The sequence below is a fragment of the Acinonyx jubatus genome, chromosome D3, assembly GCF_027475565.1.
Source record: "Acinonyx jubatus isolate Ajub_Pintada_27869175 chromosome D3, VMU_Ajub_asm_v1.0, whole genome shotgun sequence".
Lineage (NCBI taxonomy): Eukaryota > Metazoa > Chordata > Mammalia > Carnivora > Felidae > Acinonyx > Acinonyx jubatus.
In genome coordinates, this window is record NC_069392.1 from 44809249 (window position 1) to 44833130 (window position 23882).

Here is a 23882-nt window from a genome sequence, read left to right on the forward strand (position 1 = left end):
TATATTAATTAAAAAATCCTATTTCAGCACTTAGAATCAATTTTGAAACATACAGTTACTGTCAATCATTGTGCAGATGAATGGAGCATCTGTAGAGAATAGAAGCCAGACTTCATGACAACTATACGTGCAACTCTTATGCCTGAGAGCTTTAGCCAATATTGCTGGTTCTCTAGAGCAATGGTCTCTCAGGATCATTAGCTTCTGGTTCTCGCAAGCTCTGTGTGTCTAGATAAACTTAGAAAACAATGGCAGGTACTTTTTCAGGAAACAAATATTTTGATATGGATTAAATGGAAAAGATGAATTAAGAATGAACCAAGGTTGGGGTGCCTAAGCGGCTCAGTCAGTTAAGTGTCCAACTTCGGCTCAGGTCATAATCTCACAGTTCATGAGTTCAAGCCCCACGTCGGGCTCTGTGCTAACAGCTCAGTCCCTGGAGCCTGTTTCAGATTTTGTGTCTCCCTCTCTCTCTGCCCCTTCCCTGCTCATGCTCTCTCTCTCTCTTTCAAGAATAAATAAGCATTAAACAAAAAAAATGTAAAGAATGAATCAAGGTAGAAGCCTGTTACATGAGTGAGTTCCATAGCACTCTCAGCTTGCAAAAGAGATGAGGTGATGTTGGGACCTCTCTTTAGCAGTTCTACTGACAGAGACTAGCATGGCTGCAGGAAATTCAAGGGATCACTGGGAACTCATATAGCATAATCATTTGAGCTACAAGGTTACCTCTAAATTGGACACACTTTGGTAAGTCCTTGAGGGCCATTTTGTTCAATGCACAATAGTTTTCATTCCCAAGAATATTAGTTGAGCAACTGGAACCAAACAAATCAATATAAAACCATAAAAAACATACATTGGCTGGAAATCAAACAAATGTTTCTCTTCTCTCAGCTTTTCACAATTGTTCTGAAGATATTTTTGTACATGTTGAACTTGCCCTTCAGGATAGAGTTTTTTGAGTAAGCAGATCTGAATCATATTGTTTTTATTAGAGAAGATCTGTCTTTCCTTTAAAGTTATAATAAACCAAGGCTGCAAAGCATAAAGGGAAAACAAAAGATTATGGTAATTTCAAACTATAATTCTAAATGGGCCCAAACATTTTCCTCCCAGAAGGAAATTAGCTGCTGACATGAAAAGTGGCCTAAAACAATGCTCCAGTGTTGTGGAAATTGCTCAGAAGAATCTGTCTGTGAGAAGATTGATTGGACTTGATATAGTTTCCCTGAGTGGCTCCTCTTGAGGAGCTTGCTGGTCCAGGGCTATGGAGAACCAGACTTCAGATTTTACCCATCAAGTGCCCATCTTGGTCCATAGCCAAGGTGACACCCAAAGGGGAGAGGGAATGGACTTTAGACGACCCATGTACTATCCAGCCCTCACACCTGGGGTGTCTTCATTTGTTCCACTCAGGTGTAACAGTCCAGCCTAGAAGATGGGGCATACTGACTGATGAAAGTTTGGTTAATGAATCATCCTTTCTGAAACAACTGTAGGGCAGGCCCTCGAATAAGACTAGGTCAAGGAAAATCAAATGCTCCAGTTTGGTTTGGAGCTTGCTTCAGGAAGCCATCTTGTGTCTGACTCAGTGTGGATTGAGAGGTCAGATTCGCTTCAGGGATGACCCGTGGCTGTGTCTCCATAAAGGTTAATTTACAAGGCCCTAGATTAAATCTGCTCGGAAATAAATGGATCCCCCTAAGACCTGAATCCCCAAGTGTGTTAAAATGCCCAGCCTCCCACTGCTCTTCTGCACTGGAACAAGAATGGATCCTCTAGCTAGACTGAACTCCCAAGATGGCCTTTGAATGAAGTGTGGGAACAGGCTCGCATTTTAGTCCAATGTTCACCACACGGCTTTTTTGGGGGACAGCTTATTTAAAATGTGACTAGTCGGAGAAGCCCTTTGAAATAATGGTTGGTTGACGCAGTCTAGCAAGTGAGCCTCATTAAGAACAGGTTGGTGGGGTGCTTGGAGGGGCTCAGTGGATCGAGTGAGTTTGAGCCCCAAATTGGGCTTGCTGCTGTCAGTGCAGAGCCCGCTTTGGATCTTCTGTCCCCACCCTCTCTCTGTACCTTCCCTGCATGCATTTTCTCTAAGATAAATAAACATTAAAAAAAAAAAAAAAAAAAGAACAGGCTGGTGACCAATCCTTTGAAAAATGCAATGATCTCTATGAAAATCCTATAACTGGGGCACCTGGGTGGCTCAGTTGGTTAAGTGTCTGACTCTTGGTTTCAGCTCAGGTCATGATATCATGGTTCGTGAGTTCGAGCCTGGGATTCTGTCTGTCTGTCTGTCTCTCTCTCTTTCTGCCCCTACCCTGTTTGCACATGCAAGCATGTATGCGTGCGTGCTCTCTCTCTCAAAATAAAGAAATACAAATTTTTTTTTAAAGAAAATCCTGTAACTTGTAAAGCACCTCATCCCATGGGAAGAAGGAAGAACTGATTTAAGCTTGGGAGGAAAGGTCTGAGTGTTTAAGGAATGTGGTTAGAGGTCTTGTTACCTCAGACTACAACACATGCTTGAGAACATTCATTCAACTGAAGTACAACCAATGGTCTATTCCTGGGCCTTAATTTAGGCACAATAAAGCCTGCAATCTGGGCTTTGATGTCATGTTGGAAAAAAGCAATGATTATTCTTATCTTCCTTGCCAATTCACTACTATGAAAATTTTGAGTCATTCTTATTCAAGTGTCACATGAGTCATCTCTTATTCAAGTGTAAAACCTGACCTACCTCTCTCTGGAGATTGATGTCTGCTCCTTGCAGAACCAGTTCCCTCACACAGTCTATGTGGCCTGCATAGGAGGCCACCATGAGGAGCGTGGTGCCATGCTAGACAGAGGACAGACAGATGAATGGTTAGGCCATCATATGTCACACAGGGTCCGGGAGAAGAGGCTGCAGAGAAGGCAGCTCCACTCAGGACATGTCCAAGTGCAAAATTTCACAGTAATAAAAGCATCTCATGCAGACTAGACGGGAAAAAGCAAAGCGACACATTGCTGAGGGTGGAATTTTCTATTTAAAAATTCACTTAATTCCATTAACTTCAGAAGTGCAGTCCAACTGAACCATAATTACTGCATTTTAAGGCAGTAGGGATGTAATGGTCTCATTTTATAATTTCTATTAAATGATTCCTGAGCCAAAAGACTATTAATGTAAAAGATGGGTTAAGTGGTACCACTTGGTTTTCTGAGTTTAGATGTCTTTATCTCAAAACTGATTCAGGCAAAGATAAAAGGCACCTCAGGGAAATGGGAGACCACAGCAATCAGTCAGGAGCCCTGGGGTTCAAGTCTGCCTCTGTCCTCAACCAACAGTGTAACCTGGGGGTAAGTTGCTTATAATTCTTGGGGCTTGTAGTTTAATTTACAGTCGTTTTGGAGGGTTTGGAATGGTGATCTTAACCACCACCTCTGCATCTGCAGCAACCTGCCTTTTGGGGGTGGACAAGAGAGAGACAGATGGTTCTGCACAGAAGGAAGGCTTGCTAGGTATAGGTGATAAGTGACTCTTACAAGCCTCATTTTCATTTCATCAGTAGGATTTTGTAGGAAGGCAGTAGAATTGAATGGTCACTGACACTATGACCTTGGGCTACTTATGGAACCTTTCCAAGGCTCATCCTCCTCATCTATAAAATAGGGAATAATAAAAGCCTCTTCTGGGTGACATTATTGGGTAAATGAGATAATGCAGGCAACGTGCTCAGCACTGTAATGTTAGATATGACTTCAGTAAGTGTTAGATATTGAAACTTTATGATACTTCAGTAAATGTTAGGTTATCATCTGACTTTTGTTGATTTCTGTGAATGACAATACTAATTTTGGGAAAGTCTTATTTGCTAGGGATGAAAAGTACAGGTAGATTTAAAAAAAAAAAGCTAATGGCCTCATGGAAGTACTCTATATTTTTTCTACCTTCATGTGGCTGTATTTAGTATTTGATGTTAGACATTCATGTGGGCTGTACCATCCATTATTAAGTTGAACACCTTTCTCTGTATTTTCCAGGACGAGAGTGGTATGTGGAAGTGGGTATTACTAACTTCCTCCTGAATGTGAACAATTTTTATTTAGGTCGCAGATAGAAGAATCCTTGATTTAAAACCAATCTGGGGGTGCCTGGGTGGTTCATTGGATGAGTGTCTGACTCTTGATTTAAGCTCAGGTCATGATCCCAGGGTTGTGGGATTGAGCCTCTCATCAGGCTCCATGCTGAGCACAGAGCCTGCTTAAGATTCTCTCTCTCTCTCTCTCTCTCTCTCTCTCTCTCTCTCTCTCTCTCTCCTTCTGCTCCTCTCCCCCGCCTGTACACTCTCTCTCTCAAATTAAAACAAAACAAAACAAAAACAATGTGGTGGATTGCTGGGAAGATAGTGAAGTAGGAGGACCCTATGGTAACCTTGTCCCATAGATACAATGGGAGTATCAATAGATACACAATGGGAGTTACAATAGATAACACTCACATCAGTGTTAAATAACTCAGAAAATAATCCAAAGATTGGAAGAACTAACTCCATAACTAAAGGTAGAGAAGAGCCCACACTGAAGAGGGTAGGAAGGGTGGAGATGTGGTGGGGAGCTAAATGGACCACTGCTGTATGCAGGAAGTGGGGGGTTGGGATAGGGAGGGAGCTGTGGAGAAGGGAGAGAAACAGACTATTCCACCGGGGGAACCTGCACGTGGAAGATGAGTCCTCATAATATTTGGCTTTGAAAACTAGGGGGACTGAATTTTAGGACTTAAATCTTGGAATTTTAAAAATCAGTGACTCAGCTCTGGGAGAGGCTGGAGGGTGAGAGGAAACTGAAATCCTCACCCTTTAAGAGACAGCACCACAAACAGCCCATGGAGATAGAGCACAGAAGCAGCAGTTTGAAACATGACTCGGGTATATGGGAGGGAGATTTGTTTACTAGTCTCAGAGGTATGCTGGAGGAGCAGGGATCATTGGGGAGACTTCTCCAGGAACAAAGGAGCTGGAAGGAACCATTTCTTTCCCCTTCCTTCCAGCAAAAACACAACCACTTGCAGGAACCAGTGCAGCACCCACATTCACTACCTAACTTGCTAACATCACAGCCCCTCCTCCCCACCCCACCCCCCAACCTCCGTGCTTGTTGTGGATCTACCCAGTCTAATATGCTCTTGGCCAGAGTCTATTCAAACCAGGGCCACAAGCCTGGTAGTGTGCAAGCAGCCCCAACAAGAGCCAGCACCATTCCAAAGTGACTCCTGACCTGGGGAGAGGGAAGGATAACTGCACACAGCAGTCATACCACAACCCCAGCAGTGGACTGGTGGCAGACAGCTGGCCTGATTGCAGGCCCCGCCTACCAACAAAAGATTCTCTGGACAACATGGGAAAGGACACTGCAGTTTGGTGCTGCTGCATCTCTGGCAAACACCTAGTATGACTAAACTCAAGCCCATGATGGCCCCAGACTGGCCCACTAACACTATAGGGACCAAACACTGCCTAAAACAGGCACAGAGAGCCACTGCAGATACCTGAACTGTGGAAAAAGTGGCTCAACCACAACAGCTGGGCACAAAACACACATAGGAGACACCTCTGAAGCACCAGATTTGGTGAACAGGGGACACTGCACTGCAGGGCACTACAGGACCTCTTCTTCTTTTCATAAGGTCACTACTTTCAAGAGCAGGAGATGTAGCTAACTTTCCTAACATAGAGAAACATACACAGAGAGTTAGACAAAATAAATGAGACAGAGGAATATGTCCCAAATGAAAGAACAGGACAAAATCACAGTAAGAGAGCTAAGCAAAATGGAGATAAATAATATGCGTGATAGGGGTGCCTGGGTGGCTCAGTCAGTTAAGTGTCCAACTTCGGCTCAGGTCATGATCTTGTGGTTTGTGAGTTCGAGCGCCATGTCAGGATCTGTGCTAACAGCTGAGAACCTGGATACTGCTTTGGATTCTGTGTCTCCTTCTCTCTGTACCCCTCCTTCCCCCTCTCTCAAAGATAAATAAACATAAAAAAATTTTAAAAAATAATATGTTTGACAGAGTATTTAAAGTAACAGTCATAAACATACTCACTGGAATTGAGAAAAGAGAGGAGGACATCAGTGAGACCCTTGACAAAAAGATAACAAAGAATCATTCAGGGATGAAGAATACAGTAAGTGAATTTAAAAATACATTAGATTGAATAAAGAGCAGACTAAGAGAAGCAGAAGAATGAATCAGTGACCTGGAGGACAGATTAATGGAAAGGAATCAGGCTGAGCAAGTGAGAGAAAAAAATATGCAAAATGAGAATAGATGTAGGGAACTCAGAAATTCCATCAAGTATAACATTTGCATTATAGGGATTCCAGAAGGAGAAGACAGAGAAAATTTATTGGAAGAAATAAAAGCTGATAACTTCCCAAATCTGGGGAAGGAAACAGAAATCCAGATCCAGGAGGCACAGAGATCCCTCAACAAAATCAACCCAAGGAGGTCCACACCAAGACACATAGTAATTAAAATGGCAAAAAGTAGTGACAAAGAGATAATTTTAAAAGCCACAAGAGGAAAGAAGAAAGTTAAGTACAAGAGAAGTTCCATAAGGCTATCAGCAGATTTTTCATCAGAAATTTTGCAGGCCAGAAGGGAGCGTCAGGATATATTCAAAGCGCTGAAAGGGAAAAATCTGAAGTCAAGAATACTCTACCCAGCAAGGCTACCATTCAGAATAGAAGGAGAGATAGAGTTTTCCAGACAAACAAAAGTTAAAGGAATTCATGACCACTAAACCAGTCTTACTAAACCAAAATTCATGACCACTAAACCTAAATGTTAAAGGGGACTCTTTGAGTGGAAAGGAAAGACCGTAACTAAGAGTAAGAAAAGTAGGAAGCACAAAAGCAGCAAAAATAAGTATACCTGTAAAAACTAGTCAAGAGACTCACAAAATAAAAGGATGTAAAGTATGACATCATATACCTAAAATGTGGTGGGGGGAGAGAGGAGCAAAGAATGACCATTAAGTGACCATCAACATAGACCACTATATCCAGAAGATGTTATATGCAAACCTAATGGTAACCACAAATCAAAACCCATCTATTAAAGTCTATTTTGTCAGACAGAAATATTGCTGCCCTGGCTTTCTTTCATATCCATTTGCATTATAGATGTGTCTCCATCCCTTCACTTTCAATTGGCAGATGTCTTTTGGTCTGAAATGAGTCTCTTACAGGCAGCATATAGATGGATCTTGCAACAGATATGCAAAAAACAAAGAGAAAGGAATCCAAGAATATCACTTAAAAAAGCCAACTCACCATGAGAGAAGAGGGCAAGGGAAGAATGGAACAGAGAACTATAAAAACAACCATAAAACAAGAAACAAAATGGCAACAAATACATACCTATCAATAATTACTTTGGATGTAAATGGACTAAATGCTCCAATTAAAAGACATCAGGTGATGGAATGCATAAAAAAATAAGATCTATCTATATGCTGCCTATAAGAGACTCATTTCAGACCAAAAAACACCTGCAGATTGAAAGTGAAGGGATGGAGACACATTTATAATGCAAACAGATATGAAAGAAAGCCAGGGTTGCAATACTTATATCTGACAAAATAGACTTTAAAACAAACTGTAACAAGGGATGAAGAAGGACAGTATATAATCATTAAGGAGACAATCCAACAAGAAGATAGAACAATCGTAAATATTTATGCACTGAACATGAGAACACCCAAATACATAAAAGTTAATAACAAACATAAAGGAACTAATTGATAATAAATAATACAATAAGTGTAAGGGGATTTAACACTCCACTTAAATCAATGGGCAGATTATCTGAACAGAAAATCAACAAGGAAACAGTAGCTTTGAATACACATTGGACCAGCTAGGTTTTTTGGGTTTTTTTTGTTTTTTTGTTTGTTTGTTTGTTTGGTTGGTTGGTTGGTTTGGTTTGGTTTTGGTTCGGTTTTTTTGGACCAACTAGGTTTAACAGATATATTTTGAACATTCCATCCTAAAACAGCAGAATACACATTCTTTTCAAGTGCACATGGAATTCTCCAGAAAAGATCATATATTGCACTATGAAACAAGTATCAACAAATTCAAAAAGATTGAAGCCATACTATGCATCTTTTCTGACTACAATGCTATGAAACTAGACATCAACCATACGAAAAAAAATTGGAAAGAGCACAAATACATGGAAGTTAATAACATGCTATTAAATAATGAATGGATCGATGAAGAAATCAAAGAAATACAAAAAATACACGGAGACAACTGAAAATGAAAACACAAAGGTCCAAAATCTTTGGGATACAGCCAAAGTAGTTCCAAGAGGGAAGTTTATGGCAATACAGGCCTACCTTAAGAAGCAAGAAAAATCTCAAATAAGCAACCTAACATTACACTTAAAGGAACTGAAAAAAGAACAAACAAAACCCAAAACCAGAAGGAAGGAAATAATAAAGATTAGAGAAGAAATAAATGATACAGAAACTAAAAAACAAAACAAAACAAAACAAAAAACCACAATAGAACAAATCAATGAAACCAGTAGCTGGTTCTATGAAAAGATCAACAAAATTGATAAACTTTTAGCAACAGTAATCAAAAAGAAAAGAGAGAGAATTCAAATAAACAAAATCAGAAATGAAAGGGGAGAAATAACAACCAACACCACTGAAATACAAAGGATTATATGAGAATATGTAAAAAATTATATGCCAAAAAAGTGGACAACCTAGAAGAACTGGAAAAACTCCTAGAAACATATAACCTACCAAAACTGAATCAGGAAGAAATAACAAATTTGAACAGACCAATTACTGGCAATGAAGTTAAATCGGTAATCAAAAAACTCCCAACAAACAAAAGTCTGGGACCAGATGGCTTCACAGGTGAATTCTACTAAACATTTCAGGAAGAGTTGATATCTATTATTCTAAAATTATTCCAAAAATATAAGAGAAAGGAAAACCTTCAAATTCATTCTATGAAGTAGTATCCCTTGATTAAGCTACATAAAAGTCTTTCCTTTATAGTAAAAACTTGCTAGTTTGACAGATGACTAATTCTCTAAAGATTAAGGTTACTTTATTTCATTGGCTGATGTTAAAATGTGTCTTTTAAAACTAGCTGATTTTGAATAGAGGGAGGATATGGGGGGATATAAACACGGTGAAGTCTCCAACAAACAGGATATTGAAACACCTTCATTCATACATCTAAAAAGGCTGGAGGAAGCTGCCACTGCACATCTTTGTGGTAGATGTGCATCAGAAAGATGAAGGAAGCAAAAAAATGTAAACATCATGTGAGGACAGCATTACTCGAGAAATGAAGGTGAATGTAATTCAAAGCTTTGCCATGTGGTGGGTGGCCTAGCGATAATGTGTTCATTCTTTACATGTTGTCTGTTGGAAGTTTGAACATGGTCGTGAACTTGAGGTTGGGAGCGGTTCCCAGGAGAGCCCCAGGGCCTCCTCTTGCATTCCATCAGCTCTCCTAGGAGTCCCAGGTGAACCGGAGGCTGAGCAGGACTAGAGTAGAGATCATTCAGCACCACAGGCATCCTGGGACCCAGACTCCACATTCAGGTGGTACCTGAAGGAGGTAGAAACTCTCCCCGTGAAATGTGAAGCGAAACCAACACCTACACTGTTCCCAAACCTCTCCCTGTCTCCATCACCGCCAATCTTAGAGACTCTTTCAAAATCAATGTCTGAAATTACCATCATTTAGGCTCTCTCCTTTGGGTTAAGGAATCTTTTCTCCAGAAAGCTGTTAACAAAATGAGTTTTTATGCTAAACGAGGAGGAGTAAACATTGGTATCTGGCCTAGTAGCAAAATCTCTGTTTGAAAAGCTACTCGTCACCCAGCAGACAGAGACAGAGGATGAGCTCTGAGTGGGGAAGGAGGTGGCAGGACAGGCGGCATTGAGGAGGAAAGGGCACAGGGAAGGCTGAGTGTGGGGTACTGTCTGGGGGGCAGGGTATGCGTGGTGCTGTGAGGAGGCTCCTAGGACACTGGATATAAGGAAAAAGTCATAGGAGTGGCTGAAAACAGGTGACTTCAAGACAAAGAGGAAAAGCGGTCATCAACATGGTCAGTGGGTGAGGCCACGATGAAAACCTGCTCCAGTTTGGTCCAGGGGACACTGCTGCCCATTAAGACCCAAGTAAGACTGGGATGGCCAGTTCGCAGATGCCCGAGTCCATACCAGTCTGGGTCCTGGCAAGGAACAGATGGCACATTCGCACTGGGATAGTTGGAGGAAATTTTAATAATTGATAACGCTGTGCCCTGGGTACAGGGACACTCCAAGAACAATGTTGCACTAGGAGCTAGCAGCAGTGGGGCTCCCCTGCCAGCCCGGGCCTGAAAGCACAGGGCTGGGGTGGGGAGGGTGGAAACTCCTAGGACACAGAACGAGAGCACTGCTGCCAGACAGAATAGGGGACACTGTGTTCCCCAGCGTCCCTGTCCTCCCACTCTCTGATTTCTACCAGTGCTCCCATTGGCCAAACCCAAGCAGAGGCCAGAGGGAAGCAAGTCCACTAGGCTGTACATTTCAGTCTCTGGGACACAGCAAGCTGGAGAAGGGTCTGAGTGGATCTGGAGGTGCCAACCCAAGATAACTGCACACCAATGCCCCCAGTGGGCAGAGTGCAACAAGCTTTGCTATCTCACTCAGGCTGGTGGCTCATCTTACTTAGCAAATTTGTGCAGTAAAAGCTGGAAATGGCACATCCAGCTTTTGGGAAAACAATAGGGCTCATGTGAAAACATTTTTATTCCTAACATTAAAATATTTCTGCTGCTTCTCTCTTTCTCTCTCATTTGAGGTCTTCCTGCTCCCCAGAGATGCAGAGTCCTGCTGAATACAGAGAAATCACTGCCTCTGTCTGGAGAGGGAGGGCTCCCTAAGTGATGCCTGCCTGTGGGCAGTAGTATCGATTTTTAGACCCCCTCCTTGCCAGTGAGTGTACTGATGTTTGCAAAGATAACGAAAGGTAAGAAGTTGGGCGGAGGTTTCCATCTTCAGTTCTCTTACCCTCGTAGAAAAGCCCACCTTCCACATCCATGGCAGGCCTCTTCTGCTCTGAATTATCTCCACTTTCCATGAAAGGAGTTGGTTTGAATTCTCAGACTAAAAACCCTTTCTTTCTTGGAATTTGCCAATTCTGATTCCCAGTGAGGTGCCACTTCCCCTATTGTGGCCGCCTCTGGTTTTGTGCACATAATGGTTTGCCCAGGATGTTTTTACACTCACCAGGGTACCTTGGACTTTTACAAGGGATAAAGCAGGCAAACATGAAAAAGTAGATAAGCATCGCAAAGGGAAATGTATTCATGAGCTGCTCTCGTGCCAGCAGGGGAAACGGCGTGTCCTTGGCATGCATATACCAAATGAATCCATCCGTACACTGTCCCTGCAGTCCACATCCACCCGACCGCTGTTCAACAACAGCCTGAGCAGAGCCAGGTTTCCTCTCCTTGCTGCCCAGAATGCGGCGTTGGCAAGTGGAGTTTCCTTCTGCAGAAGCAAAATGCAACAGGATCTTAGGATCAACATCAGTTAATACGACTGCTTCTACGCAAATATATACCATTCAAAAGGCAGAATTTCCAGATGTGTTGTAGTATCTGAAAGACCACTCCTCCAGCAATAGATGCCAGTAATATACTTGGCTATGGAACACATTCTGTTTCATACCAGATATTGGAGCCACAGTGCTCTTATGAAGAGCAATGTTGTTGATAATACAGCACTATTAATACTCCCAGCAATGTCCTCACTTTCCTGCCTCTGTGTCTTTGTTCACAGTTTCCTTTTTTGCGTGAAATGAGTTCTCCCCCATCTTTCAAGGCCAAAGCCCTGCCTAAATCCGATTTCCTCCTTGAAACATTCCCAAACCCCCATTCACCTCTAAGCAGAGAGAAATCTCTCTCAAACCTGACCTCCCCAACCCACATCTTTTCTGTGCTCTCAACTTTCTGCCTGATTCCAACTGTCTGGGCAAATGTTTCACCTTCCCTCCACCTAATTTTCTTTGCTTCAGCTAGAACTTGCCAGGGGATTCACTTAAGAATAAAGAACTCTGGGCAGGAAATGCTGTTACGTGTCCTCGTATGGGTCCTTCTTTCCACTGCTGTGTGATTTTAAAGTTGCAAAGATAATATTGGAACCAGCCTATGGAAGGAATAGAGCTGGCAAACAGTTCTTGAAAAATCAGCCTGGCAGAGTTGACTGCAGTCCAATTGCCTTTTCTAGAACACATCAATTTGGATCTGTAGCGAACAGTCCATGGCAGGGGAGGGGAGGGCTGGAGGAGAGGTTCTGGAACCAGACAGCACTGGGTTTCAATCCCAGCCTTGGGCAAATGACTTGGCCTTGGTGAGTCTTACACTACCTGACTTGAAAATTACGGTAAGGATTAAATAATAAAGGTTAACTGGTGAATACAGTGCCCGACACATCATAAATGCTTACAGATGCTAGCTTCTTTCTTTCTGCCCACTTTTCTTTACAAAGTTAGGATAGGCAAAATTTTTTTAATATAATTTATTGTCAAATTGGTTTCCCAGTGCTCTTCCCAACAAGTGCCCTCCTCAATGCCCTAGATAGGCAAAATTAAATTCAGAGTATCGATACTAATAAAGAATTTTGTGGTCTCAGGAAATTTTCTAGCATTGACATTATTTAACAAGAGCACTTTTTGGGTGGGCTTAAAACACCTATCTGATCCCAAAGAGCTTTTATGCAAGGTACCTTTTAAAAAACTTTTTAATTTATTTTTAAAATTTACATCCAAGTTAGTTAGCATATAGTGCAACAATGATTTCAGGAGATTTCTTAATGTCCCTTACCCATTTAGCCCATTCCCCCTCCCACAACCCCTCCAGCAACCCTCTGTTTGTTCTCCATATTTAAGAGTCTGTTTTGTCCCCCTCCCTGGTTTTTAGTATTTTTGCTTCCCTTCCCTTATGTTCATCTGTTTTGTATTTTAAAGTCCTCATATGAGTGAAGTCATAGGATTTTTGTCTTTTTCTGACTAATTTCACTTAGCATAATACCCTCCAGTTCCATCCACATAATTGCAAATGGCAAGATTTCATTCTTTTTGATTGCCAAGTAATACCCCATTGTATATATATACCACCTCTTCTTTATCCATTCATCCATCGATGGACATTTGGGCTCTTTCCATACTTTGGCTATTGTTGATAGTGCTGCTACAAACATGGGGGTGCATGTGTCTCTTCGAAACAGCACACCTGTATCCCGTGGATAAATGCCTAGTAGTGCAATTGCTGGGTTATAGGATAGTTCTACTTTTAATTTTTTGAGGAAACTCCATACTATTTTCCAGAGTGGCTGCACCTGTTTTATGCAAGATATCTTTTAATTATACTGATAAGGGGGGCGCCTGGGTGGCTCAGTTGGTTGTGCATCTGACTCCAGGTCAGGTCATGATCTCACGGCTCATGGGTTTGAGCCCCACGTCAGGCTCTGTGCTGACAGCTCAGAGCCTGGAGCCCCCTTCGGGTTCTGTGTCTCCTTCTCTCTCTGATCTTCCCCCGCTTGCACTCTCTCTCTCTCAAAAATAAACATGAAAAAATATTTTAAAAAATTTTAAGTATACTGACAAGGTATTAAATTCAGTATCTCTTTTTTTTAATAAGTTTCTTCAAGGCAGACCTATTTCTTTTTTTTTTTAAGTTTATTTATTTATTTTGAGAGAGAAAGAGAGAGAGAGAGCAGGGGAGGGGAAGAAAGAGAGGGAGAGAGAGAATCCCAAGCTGACAACGCAGAGCCCGACATGGGGCTTGAACTCATGAACTGTGAGATTGTGACCTTAACTGAAACCAAGGGTTGGTTTCTTGGCCTACTGAGCAACCCAGACACCCCTTAAATTCAGTATCTTACTTATTTATGCTAAGTTAAAAAGAAAACACAGCAACATCAGCCACAACACAGAGCCATCTTAGGTTTAATTTTTTTTTTCAATTTTTAAGTAATCTCCACACCCAATGTGGGGCTCAAACTCACAACCCTGAGCTCAAGAGTCACATGCTCTACCAACTAAGCCAACCAGGTGCCCCTCCACGGAGCCACCTAAAATGAACAGTGAGGGCACAGGCAAGGTGGCATTTGTTGCTATGAGGATTTCTTTTCTTCAGCCCTTCAGCTCACACACAACTTAGTGCTCTTGTGCATTCTTGGAGGAGAGCGTGGCCAAGCAGGGAGTGCTAAGCAGGTTACAAACATACTTCAAATAGTTTCCTGGCTCAGGTAGGGGAACAAAAGTCACCTCAAATTCCAGATGAACAATTTGCTTTTCCCCCCGACAGCCTAAATGTGATGGCCCCGGGTATTTTCACGCCGAACTGCCATGGTGACGTTCACACCTGGTGTTTGCGGCTCTTGTTCCAGGCTGGCTCCACTGTTACAGCTTGTCAGTAACTGGCTGAAGCAATGGCCAGGCAGGCCTGCCTTGTATCATAAATCACGAAACAATGCCCTTTCAGCAGAGAGATCGCACAAGGCCAAAATGAAGTTTGGAGGGTGAATTAGGAAGAGAACTTAATACGCCAGCCCTGCTGGCTTTTCCTGAAACATGAAGACTTGAGAGTAATAAATTGTAAGTCATTTTTAGTGATTTTGTTGTTTCTCTTTAACCCCAAATTATTTTCAAAACCCATCTGCACGCCACAAGCTTCTATCGTCATAATAAGCTCTCCAGCTGGGAGCCTCTCCTGCCTTGAGGATGGCTCTGGGGCTTCTCTCCTGTCAGGGCCAGATTTCCTTGCTTCCTATGAGGTTCTGGAAACTGAGCTTTGTGAACAGCTGTAAAGATTTCATTTTCCCTCAAGTGCGAGAGGTGGAGGCAAGACAGAGTAGTCGATTTGGGGTAAGAAAGAGCTGAGTTCAAGTCCGAAGACTGCTACTTCCCAGCTCTGTGACCCTGGGCAGGTTATTTAACTTCTCTCCGTCCCAATAAAATGGGACTAATAATGCCAGTAGCAGTACCTCTGCCGTGTGTCGTTAGAGGATTAAAGGGGAGAATACGTGGAAACACTGTTCGATGGTGAACACTCAAGAATTGTCGCTATAAATGCTATTCCTCACAGCTCTTTGAAATGCTTGTTCAGGTGACTTAATTTGCTTGGTCACTGGCATGTATTGGGGACAGGGGCACTGGCCAGGGGCTAGGACAAGAGGTAAGAATGAAACTTGAGCTCTGCTCCAATGGCTTTATGGCCCCACAGGAAAGCATGTCATGCCAATAGGCATCAGAAATTATTACAGGTGCTAGAGTCGGAATGTGGATAATGTAAGGAGAGCAGAGAATGGCCAGGCCTATATGGGGGGAGGGGGGGTGGTGGCCAGTAATGGTTTCAAAGAGAAGGAATTCTCAAGAAGAGTCTCAGAAGATGAGTGGGGAACTGGGTAATGAGCATCCCAGGCAGAAAGAGCGGTGAAAGCAAAGATGTGGAGGCTCATCATAGCATTCTGGGAACTGTCACTAGCTTGGAAGGGCTAGACGGAGGGATGGGAGGGGAGAGAGGGCAAGGGACAATGAGGCGCTATAGGCAGTGAGGGCCAGATCCCAAAGGATCTGCTGCGCTGTGCGACGGAGTTTGCCGGGGTACTGGGGAGCCAAGGCAGGGTTTTAAGGTGAGGAGATACTATCGGCTTTGTGTTTCAGAAAGGTCCCTGTGGCAGCTTCAGGGAGAATGGACTGATGACTGGAGCCAGACTGAGGTCTGGGGACTACCAGTGTTAGGGTTAGGGGACTACCGCATAGACGGGGAAGAGAATTTAAGGGCCCGAGCTCAGGCAAAAATAGCGGGACGGGAGGATTAGACTGTATGTGCAGGAGAAGGTGGGAGAAGGAGGCTGGACTGAGTCCCAGGTTTCTGGTTGGAGTGCCTGGTTGAGGCGGTGCCATTCCTTGAAGTGGGAAAACATGGGAAGAGGGGCAGGCTTTGGGAAAAAAAGGAGTTCAGCTTTGAACACGCTTTCAAGTGCCTAAGGGGCTTCCAGGTGGAAACGACTCCCAAAAGAATGGGTAAGTTCTCCCATCACACCGCGGCAGACACATTTAGTGGAGGGCAGGAATCCTGTGCTAATACTAAGTGCTTGTTCTGTACCGCTCCGTATGTCCTCCGCACATGCTCTCTCGCTGAATCCTCACGGTGGCTCAGTGAAGTGGGTGCCGGTACCAGCCCGCTGCACAGCTAAGGGAGAGATGACAGGCAGGCTTCGGGCCTAGGCAGCCTGGTGCTGGGGCTGCCCTGTTAGCCATCACACTGTTCTGCCTCCCTGGAATTCTGTAGACAGCAAGGAATAAGGCAGCATTGACCCCAATGACCTCCTTCCTACCCTCATTCCAAGCTCCTCTTCTGCCAAGACGGAAAGTCCCCTGAACTTCCTTCTCTTTAGGGTCTACACACATCACATTGCCTGGATAGCTTCCAAACCTCCTCTGGGTACGATATGCACATAATCATAAATGCTGTGGAGTGAAACAGGGGCAAGACCTCTAGCCTTTGAAGGAGATGATGCATGTGGAAATGCTTTGCTATTTAACCTCCTTCTTGATTTTTCTGATCTCTACAAAAAGGCCAGTGAGCCTCCCTCGGGCTTGCTGGTCATGATATGAAGAATAGCAACACCAACCAAGGCTGAGATCTTGCTCTTCTAGCCGGTGTGCTAACCACTTTCACTGCTCTGAGGTATTTAATTAGCAGAACAACTCCACGACATTGGTGTTTTTATTATTCCCATTTTTAAGAAGAGGAAACTGAGGCACAGAAATGAATTACTCAAGGTCATACAGTTAGCAAGTAACAGAGCCAGCATTCAACCCCATTTTTGAGTGTAGAGTCTGAGGACTTTCCCTGTGAGAAAGTCCTTTTTTTCTCCCCTTTACTTCCAGAATTTTGGCTTATACACTGCTCATTATTATACTAACAGCAATTAGTTACAGGAAGGAAGGGGAGAGGAAACACAGAAGGGAAATTGTTACTTGTACAGAACTGGAATTCTGATTAAAAGCTAATGGGGAGGGGTAGAGACTTTTAAAAGGTAGAGTTCAAAAAAGGTTTAGAATCATGTGGGTTTTGATTGTGCATTTATTAATTCAATCAAGAGAACATGAGCTTTTCTCAGTTATGAATTTCTCTGGCGTTAGAGGCCACGTTAAATAAGAAAAGAATGCAGGACTGAGAAGCCTTGCACAGAAGGACACTCTGAGATGTCGCTAGCTATTCTCATCCATTGTCCCCTTTGTGCTAAGTATTTGAAATTTTCAGAATGCTTGATAAACATTAGAGAAGCCTAACCTCTGTGTTGTCAGTATTGCTACACTTCTGAAGGTGATAGGAAACTGATTTACCCCAAGCATTCTGCCTTGGAGGTAGGACCATTCAACACCAGCATTTCCAAACTCAGAACTCAAGACCAGGTGGAGAGTCTGTTTAAGACATATATGTCAGGAATAGGCAAATACATAGAGATAGAAAAGCAGAGTAGCAGTTATCTAAAGCTGGGAAGCTAGATAGCTGGGGGCTAGAGTGACTACTAATGGGTGATGAAAATATTCTAAACTTGATTGTGCTGATGGTTGCACAAGTCTGAATATACTAAAAAGCACTGAAATGAACACTTTACATGGGTGAGTTATATGGTATGTGATTTGTATTTCAATAAAGCTGTTTAAAAACATGCATGGCTTTGGGGAACCTGGGTGACTCAGTTGGTTAAGCATCTGACTCTGGATTTTGGCTCAGGTCAATGATCTCACAATCTGCGAGTTCGAGCCCCGTGTTGGGCTCTGCACTGACAGTGCGGAGCCTGCTTGGGATTCTCTCTCTCCTTCTCTCTCTGCCCCTCCCCACTCTCTCGCTCTCTCTCAAAATAAATGAATAAACTTAAAAGAAAACATATGTGGCTTTGTACATTTATTTTCCTGTAGCTTATCCAAATAATTTTAGCTGACTGGTGAACTGGAGCTGATGATGAGATCATTTACATACTTTCAGAACAAGGATGGAACATACAAGTACCCATACTTTTCGCCAAGGCATGAGCAGTTTCCGTCACCAAGATGAAACATGGTATTGAGACGCTTTATCCTCTTGGCTAAAACATGCTCAAGAAAGACCCAAGTATTGTTCTTTATCTACCAATGTTTCCTCTACAGTGGTAACTTCCCTCACTGTGTTAAGAGTCTAACTCCTCAATTGTGTTAGGCTTTTGGCAACCTCAGCCCTGAAGAATAAGTCCTGAGTAGTTGAAACAGCTGTTACAAAGTCAAAAGTCAATGCACCCAGATCTGTGAACTTTATTCCACAAGGAGGCCCAGACCCGCCCCCTTAGTTTGCTTTTACTTTAAAAATAATTCTAACAAACATGTGTCTGTTTTCCCAACCAGAACAAATTAGAACTTGCCAATTATGAAAGAGGAAGTTTACTGGAGACAGACTGATAGCAGTGATTGCTGACAGCTTAATGGAGGAAGGAGAAAACACAGAAGCAAAGAAGTCCGTGTGGTTCAGAAGCAAATAGCTCTACATGTGATTACTCTAAGTCATGAATAGGAAGCTAACTTGTGATTTATAATGCTCTGTTCATTCTCCCATAGACTCAGCTAACAATGCCAGGGCTTTTAAACAAAGGCTTTGGAGACCCAGGAATTAGGGCCTATAAGACTTTCTGAGGCCTGTGAAAATAAACCGTTAATCTCTGGCTCTAAAATCAAAGTGAATGAATAAATAGCTACAAAATGTACTATCTTTGTCAACTCCCTTCATTGCTAAATTTGGTATTCAGAAAATATTGATGGCACATGAAAATAATTTGTAGGTCTGATTTTCTCAGTACACAAGAATTATGGGCTATATACAAAAATTGCAGAAAAATCATGGACAAATGTAAATTAAATGTTATTCATGGCTAAGTTGTTTTTAAAGCAAATTATAAAAACCTTTCCAAAAATGTACAATAAAAAGTCTCTATTATTGGGGCGCCGGGGTGGCTCAGTCGGTTGGGCGTCCGACTTCGGCTCAGGTCATGATCTCGCGGTCCGTGAGTTCGAGCCCTGCGTCAGGCTCTGTGCTGACAGCTCAGAGCCTGGAGCCTGTTTCAGATTCTGTGTCTCCCTCTCTCTCTGACCTTCCCCCATTCATGCTCTGTCTCTCTCTCTGTCTCAAAAATGAATAAACGTTAAAAAAAAAAGTCTCTATTATTATCTTGGGCTGTGGGTACATTTTACTATGTTTGATAGGATGGTAGCAAGGGCGAGGCCCGGCTTAGGCGACTGGCCTGTGACTCTGCTTCCCTTGCCCTCAAGCCTTCCCTCAGTGCCTTTTGGAAGTCCACTTCATGGAGAATCAACTCCTCACCCTTAACCTGGCACAGAGCACTTCCTCTGTCTCCCTGCTGTAAGCCCCCAGCACCTCCCACACTAGCCCTGGGGTAGAAAATGGGGTTAGGCTCTCCTCACTTGTCTTCCAGATCCTGCCCTTCCAGTCATGTGCACAAATCTCTGTTCCTTCACAGCTCAGATCATCCCACCTTCTTGTTCTGGGCTTCACCTCACCTAGTAGCTGTCACCTCCTGATCATTCTCCCTTCTTCACTGCAAATTCTGGCACCTTCCTTTCTACCCACCCCAAATTCTGACCTTATCCTGGCCTCTACTTCACAAAACATCGATACTGTCCCTCAACCTCACCTCTTTTCCTCTAACTCCAACGGAAGAGGGTTTCCTCCCCACATGTCTAGTGGGAACACCTACAACTAGTGAAGTCCCATCATGCCTTCCACCTCACCAACCTCCTGAAAGCTTCATCACTCAGCTTAGTCATCCCCTCTATGAAGCCCCCTTATCATTATTTTAAATACTTACTTATTGAGGGGCACCTGGGTGGCTCAGTTGGTTAAGCGTCTGACTCTTGATTTCAGCTCAGGTCATGATCCCAGGGTTGTGGGATCCAGCCCTGTGTCAGGCTCTGAGCTGAGCATGGAGCCTGCTTGAGATTCTCTCTCCTCTCTCTGCCCTTCCCTAGCCTGCATGTGTTCTCTCAAAAAATAAAATAAAATAAAATAAAATAAATAAAAAATAAAAAATTTAAATATTTATTGAGATTATAGTCTACATACTAAAAAAAATTCATCCTTTTAAAAGAAGCATGATTCAGTGGTTTTTAGTGTATTCCTGAGGTTGCATATCTGTCACTATTCCAGAACATTTTCATTACCCCCAAAAGAAACCTCATTAACAGAAAACCTATTAACCTATTAATCTAAAGAAACCTATTAACAATCACTCCCTATCTCCATTCTTCCCTAGCCGCAGGCAACCAAGAATCTGCTTTCTGTCTCTGTGGATTTGCCTATTCTGAACATTTCATATAAATGGGATCATATACCACATGGCCTTTTGTGTCTGGCTTCTTTTACTTAATATAATGTTTTCAAGGCTCATCCACATTGTAGCATGTATCAGTGCTTCCTTCTTTTTTATGGTTAAATGATATTCTATTGTATGGATATATCGTGGTATGGGCTGAGGATCTGTGTCTCCCCCCAACTCATATGTTGAAGCCCTAATACCCAATGGGATACCCACAATGTGATATCACATTGGGAATTTGGAGGTGAGGCCTTTGGAAGGTAATTAGGTTAGATGAGGTCAAGAGGGTAGAGCCCCATGATGAGATCAGTGCTCTTATAAGAAAAGAGAGGAACACCAGAGCTTCTTCTCTCCTCCATGTAAGGATCCAGTGAGAAGGTGGCTGTTTGCAAGCCAGGAAGAGAGCTCTCACCAGACACTGAATCTACTGGCACTCTGACCTTGGACTTGCCAGCCTTCAGAACTGGGAGAAATTAAAAGCCTGTAGTTTAAGCCACCCAGTCTATAATCGTTTGTTATGGCAGCTTAAGCTAATACATACATTTTGTTTTGAATATAATTTTATTATCAATAATAAACAAATGATGGACATTGGGTTGTTTTCACTTTTTGGCTATTATGAATAACAAAATGAACATCTGTGTACAAGTTTTTGTGTGAACATAGCTTTTTATTTTTGGGGGGTATATATTTAGGAGTAGAATTGCTGGGTTATATGGTAACTCTATATTTAACTTTTTGAAGAACGACCAGACTGTTTCCTAATATGGCTGCATCATTTACACTCCTACCAGCAATGTATGAAGACTTGAATTTCTCCACATCTTCCCAATACCTGACATTGTCTGTCTTGTTGATTATAGTCATCCCAGTGAGCATGAAGTGGTGTCTCATTATGGTTTTGATTTGCATTTCCCCGATGATTAATAGTTTTGAGCATCTTTTCAGGTGCTTATTGACCATTCGTATATATTTTTGGGAGTAATGTCTATTCATCTCCTTTGCCCATCTTTAAATCGAGTTGTCTTTATTTTTTTATTATTATTATTTTTAATTTTAAGTAGTTTTCATGCCCAGCGTGGAGCTCAATGAAGGGCTTGAACTCATGACGCTGAGATCAAGATCTGAGCTGAGATCAAGAGTCAGACGCTTAACAAACTAAGCCACTCAGAGGCCCTGGTTGTTTTTTTATTGTTGAGATGTTTGTCATCATTTAAAGATGGTCAAGTGTCTACCATTTTAAAGCAAACAAACCCTTGGCCAACTCCAAATTCCTGCTTCAGCCACTGTTTCTTGCAGAACTTTTTGAAACTGTTTTTGACACTTGTGGTTTCCACCCACTCTCTTTTGAAACTATTGCAATCTGGCTCCTGAAACTGCTCTGAGCAAGATCACCAGTGGCTGTTTTGCTACTAAATACAAAGGACACTTTTCAATTCCTAGCTTAATTTCTCTCTGGTATTTATCACTGAGTTCCTCCCCATCTTTATCGAAGGACTGGAGATCCTTGACTTAAATCAGCACATGCTTATGATTGTTCTCACAGATCTGTAGCTGCTCTCCAGTTTTCTTAATGGGTTTCTCTTATTCTGCTCATTCTCAAGTCTTCACCTTCTTCAAGATTTTGTCATCAGTCCTCTATTTTCCATTTTTACATGGTATCACTAGACACATTCACTCTCATGGGTTTAATTACCACTTAACACAGTTCATTCCTACATCGCATCTGTATCTCCTGCCTAGACTATATACTCCTGGGCTCCCAATTTACATATCTGTCTTACTTGGACTTCCATCCATCCTTAGACTTTACATGTCCCAAACCAAACATTTTATCTTCACCTCCGTAGCCCTCCATAACTCAGGAAATAATATTACAGAATTCCACACACTAAAATTTTTTGGTCATTCACACTTGTTTACTTGCTTCCATCCCAGACACCTGTTCACTAAGCCCCTACCATTTAGCAAGATGACCCCAGAGGTGCTCCCTTCCCAAACTGTGGCCAGTAATCTTTCTAACATGCAAATCTCAGCATATCATCCCTCTGTTTACATGAGCTACTATAAGAGATGGGATTACCCTGACTTTGGAGCCAGACACATCGCGATTTTAACGTTAACACCACTCACTGGCTGCAAAACTGTGATGAGTTAACTTCTCCACGTTCTAGTCTTCTTGTTAAAAAAAAAAAAAAAAAAAAGGAGAGACACACAGGAACGTACCATTTCAAAGGTCTTCCTCAGGATTCAGAAGATGCGCCCAGGTGCCTCTGGCTCAGAATCAGGCACATCAGTATATTTTAACTATTATTTTTATTAAAACCTCTCAACAGAGGCAAATCAAGTATCATCACTTTCATCCTGAAATGTGAAGATTAAATGGAATGACTTTAAACTCGTTTAGAACAAGACTCCTTTGGACACTGAAGCCTGGTAATCAATTGCAGCTCCACTCCGTGCTGATGAGCTCTCAGCTTCAGCGTCCAAAAGGTGCTCCGGAGAGGGGGCGACAGTGGTGCCACTGGCATTCCGAAATGAGGACGCAGAACCGGGAATCCTTGCCGCAGCCCTGGTCTGTCCCGAGGCGCGGCCGCAGGGAAGTGCTGACTGCAAGACTCTTCCCCGCCCCGCCCCCGCCCGTTACCCGGGCGACAGTCCCCGCCGCCCCTTCGCCCGGCCGCCAGGCTCCCAACCCTAAGTACCGAAAGCCTTTGGGGCAGAACCCACACAACCAAAACCACAAACCACAGGAGCTATCCCAGCCAGGTCGCTTCCTCCAGTCCCCCGCCAGCACCCTGGGCGGCGCTCACTCCACCCTGTGGGCCGCGGCGGCGGCGACGGCGACCCCGGGAGGTCCCCAGGTGCGGGCTCGCCGCCGCAGGTCTGCCGCCCGGCCCGGCACTCCTTCCCGGAGCTCGCGACGCTCACCTTGAAGGACATCTTGCACATGTCCGCGGCCGCCCCTGCGCGACCCGCGCGCTTCCGGCCCGGGGCGCCAGCTCCAGCCCGCCCTCCCTTCCCCGCCGCGTTCCGCAGTGGGGCGGCCTCCCGCGCCGCGCGCTCCCGCCGCCGCCGCCTCAGACTGGACCGGGGGCGGGGCCACCGGGGGCGGGGCGGGGCCACAGAGGGCTCCGGGTAGAGCTCGGGAGCAGGAGCATCGGCGCCTGCTGTCTGCCAACTCACCTAGCAGACGCTGATCTCCGCTGGCACTGTGCGCACTCCATACGTACACGCACGCATACCACACCTACACACCACACCCACATACCACTGCTCACACAGCCACAATCGCAGTCTCACACACACCAGTGTACAATGCTACACTGAGCACATTCTCCACCATCAACACACACAGTGCTGTCCACACTCCTGTCCACGCACCCTCCCTCTTTCCTACACACAGTCCACGTACAT

General features: G+C 43.5%; 1 protein-coding gene across 13 annotated transcripts in view; it reads right to left on the reverse strand.

The window, feature by feature from the left end:
* Window positions 1–23534, reverse strand: part of ANKRD29 (ankyrin repeat domain 29) — a 54065-nt gene extending 30531 nt beyond the window's left edge. The window contains exons 1-6 of one of the 13 annotated variants that reach the window (XM_053206284.1): window positions 23397–23534; window positions 22692–22829; window positions 16199–16378; window positions 14356–14565; window positions 11447–11576; window positions 2753–2851 (exon numbers count right to left, since the gene is read on the reverse strand). In XM_053206284.1, coding sequence (XP_053062259.1) covers window positions 2753–2851; window positions 11447–11485 — 138 coding nt within the window. In that variant the 5' untranslated portion in view covers window positions 11486–11576; window positions 14356–14565; window positions 16199–16378; window positions 22692–22829; window positions 23397–23534. Of the gene's footprint in view, window positions 1–2752; window positions 2852–9445; window positions 9643–11312; window positions 11577–14355; window positions 14566–16198; window positions 22671–22691; window positions 22830–23396 lie in introns of those variants that run through there. The other 12 variants (XM_053206287.1, XM_053206281.1, XM_053206285.1 and 9 more) reach the window with 12 other exon arrangements.
* Between the last annotated feature and the right edge of the window lie 348 nt (window positions 23535–23882).